Source organism: Acanthisitta chloris, unplaced genomic scaffold, assembly GCF_000695815.1.
Source record: "Acanthisitta chloris isolate BGI_N310 unplaced genomic scaffold, ASM69581v1 scaffold3116, whole genome shotgun sequence".
In the NCBI taxonomy this organism is placed as follows: Eukaryota; Metazoa; Chordata; class Aves; order Passeriformes; family Acanthisittidae; genus Acanthisitta; species Acanthisitta chloris.
In genome coordinates, this window is record NW_008678542.1 from 15,529 (window position 1) to 18,799 (window position 3,271).

General features: G+C 46.7%; 1 protein-coding gene across 1 annotated transcript in view; it reads left to right on the plus strand.

The window, feature by feature from the left end:
• Positions 1-584: 584 nt before the first annotated feature.
• Positions 585-3,271, plus strand: part of BID (BH3 interacting domain death agonist) — a 4,646-nt gene continuing 1,959 nt past the window's right edge. Inside the window, exons 1-2 of the mRNA XM_009076911.1 lie at positions 585-810; positions 2,085-2,230. Coding sequence (XP_009075159.1) covers positions 585-810; positions 2,085-2,230 — 372 coding nt within the window. The remainder of the gene's footprint in view (positions 811-2,084; positions 2,231-3,271) is intronic.

A 3,271-nucleotide genomic window follows, 5' to 3' on the forward strand; every position in this document is an offset into this window, starting at 1 on the left:
CCCAGGTGCCAGTGATCTGCCATCTCACGTCGCTTTTCTTGTGAGCAGCTGCTTGGCTCTCTATGAGGAGCTGAGCAGGTTTATTTATGGAGTTAGCTGAGGTTCCTCTGAAAAGGGAGAAGAAATGTGAACCTTGGGGTTTTTTTTCAGGCTTATGCTATTATCTCTGTTTCCCACCTTGTTACTGCTCTGCTCTGATTACATTTGACTGGGGAGCTGATGGCTGCTCCATGTAGCATGCCCAAGTCCCAAATACAGGGGTGAAAACCTTCCAAACACAGATGGGGGAAGTGAGTGGTTTGTGATTAATACTGCTCTGATCAGGGTTGCTGTCGTTGCCACATCTGGAAATGTGAGGAGAAGGTGAACTGGCTCCTCCACCACTGGTTTGTAAGAGCAGAGCCATCAGTCATTCACAGTCAGGCAGTTCAGTGTGGGTGCACATCCAGGAGTTAAGATGCATTTGCTAAAGTCTTGTGGACCTTCTGGCTAATGCTATTCAGGATGCCCAAAGGAGGCCAGAGCCATGTTCAGGGTTGGAAAATCTGTATGTATAAACCTTTTGAGTGGGACATTTTCTAGGCATGGGCTTAACAGTGACTTTTCTTATGTTGAAGATGAATGGATCTCTCCAGATGGAGAGTGCACTGCTGTATGCCTTCCTGGATGTATCCTCTGACTGCAAGTTCAAACAGCAGCTGCCTTCCCTGCAAAGCCATGTGATTATGTCTCGCCAAATGTACTGTGAAGATGACTTTGAGCTCCAGACTGATGGCAACCGGAGTGGCCACCTGCAAAGCAATGAGGGAGGTGAGTGCACCTGTCAATGTGGTGGATTTCCTTTCCCTTTTCATCTCTTTGCTGCTGTCTGTTTCACAGGAGTAACATTTTCTCCACTGAGAAACTTCCCAGCGTGGCTGTGGTGCTGTTGGTTGGGAGTTTAATACTTGGGAGAGCTAGTACTTAGCACTCTCCATGGATTTCTAGAGCACCTGTCACCCTGAGGGTTTGTCAGGCAAGGGCCACAAAGCTGGTCCTGGTGACAGCTGCCCTCAAGCAGTGTGATGTTAAGCGGTTAAGTTAGACCTCACACTGCTGCTTGGGCAGTATCACTGTTTGGGGTAGATCTTGGAACATCTTGTGTTTTGGTACTGGGTGAATCCCTTTCTGCTCTACGAGTGTGGGGCAAACTGTTCCTTAGGTAGTTTCTGGTACTGTTCTGGCTTCATTAGCCACCTGCAGGGTGGCTATTGACCATTGCCCAGGGTGTGTCAGCTGGCACACTGAGCTCAGCCAAGGCAAGGTGAGGAGGAGCTGCTGTGGCAAATAGCTCTCCCTCATACCAATTTGCATAGGTCTCGTGCCCCCAGGGACGATGGGAAGCTGTGTCAAAAGGAGATAGGACAAAGGGTAATGGTTTTAAACAGAGAGGGTAGATTCAGACTAGATGTAAGGAAGGTCTTTACAATGAGGGTGGTGAAACATGGCACAGGTTAGCCAGAGGTGTGGTGGATGCTCTATCCCTGGAAACATTCAAGGCCAGGCTGGCTGGGGCTCTGAGCAACCTGGTCTGGTTGAAGCTGTCCCTGCTCATTGCAGGGGGGCTGGACTAGGTGGCCTTTCAAGGTCCCTTCCAACCCAAACTGTTCAATGAGATGCTGTATTTCAGATGGTGCTTAAGGGACAAGCCCTGACAATCACTCAAATAAATCCTAGAATCTTTTGTGTTGGAAAAGACCTTTAAGGTCATGCATAGTCTGTTTCCCTCTCTGGGCAGGGTGTTTGCCTTAGCTGTACTGTTCAAATTTTGGTTGGAGATGTTCTAACATCCTCTGTAGTGATTTTTTTGGGCAGGGTGAGGTTGCACTTTACCCAGACTACAGATAAAAAAACCCAGTTTGCACACTGACTCTGGGAAGCAACTTGAGTGCACATAAAGGAGTTGTGTTTATAGCTCTCATGTCCCAGTACACTGATTGGGACTGGGAAGGAGGAATAGAGGGAGTGGAGATGGGTCAGCTTATCTGCAATGCACCTGGTCTGACTGCAGCCTGTGAACTAAACCCTGCTGTTAGTGTTGGCAGTGTATGAGCCTCCTGTAAATGAAGATGTTGTCCGGATCATTGCTGCTCAGCTGGCTGAGATTGGAGACCAGTTTGACAAAGAAATCCAAGGACAAGTAGTATCTGATCTAGCACGACACTTTCTGAATGAGAATCTGTCTAGAGAGGTGAGTGAAAAGCAACCTGGCTAACAGTTCTCCTTTTAAATGTCACACCTCCTTCCTGCTGTGCCTTTGAAAACAGAAATTTTGCAGCTTCTGTATCTTTGCTAATTTTATTTATTTATTTATTTGCCATCTTAAAATCCAGCCCAAACACTTACCTTTGCAAACTTGTTAGAGATGATGCTGTATCCTGTGGCAGAAGTTACTGAGTAAATCGGGTTCCTTGGGCTCATCTTTCTGCAGATGGTGAAGTTATAGTTGTGGGTGGCTGGGGAAAAGGATTGACTTTCTTGTCCTTTTTCTTGTTGGCCCAATGGCTTATCTTTGAAAATTAACTGTCTGGTTAAGGCTTAGTATTTGTCCCTAAGATCTTTGGACTTTGGTGCCAAGTCCTGTATGTCTGCTGCTTGTCACGTGGGTGAAACTTCAGCAGGTTAGTGCCAGAAGCTTAACTTGAGCTTGTTACTGACCACTAAAGAGGCACAAGTCATGAGACCCTTTTCTAGTGCCATGACTGTGCTCCCAGGCTGTCAGTGTTGGGAGCAGCAGGTGGGTCTTGACCTGCAGGGGTGATCTGCTGAGGTGCCACCTCTCCAGGTGACATCTTCCCTCTTTGCTGCGGTTGGCCCAGGATCTAACATGCCTTGCTGCTCTGCAGGGGAAGTAAAGTTTGAGGTCTCTTGTATTAAAAAGGAAAAAGAAGTATCTCTAAGGAGTTGATCCACATGTGGTTCAAGTGCTATACTTTTGCTTCTGTAGTGTCTTCTTGATGCCTTCAAGGTAACTGTGGCTTTCTCTGTCTCTGAAGTTTTCTGTGCTCTGCAAGCTAATACTGTCTTTGAATTGAGGGCCCACCTTCCTGCCAAACAGGCAGGATTTAATAACTTCAGCCAATCTTTTTTAGTTTGTGGTTTTTTTGTGGCTTTTTTTTTGTTTGTGTTTGTTGGGTTGTAGGTTTTTTGTGGTGTGTTTTTTGGTTTTTCTGCTGGGGTTTATCACCTGAACAGATTGATTCCAGCAAAGCCTGACAATTCCCCATTCCTG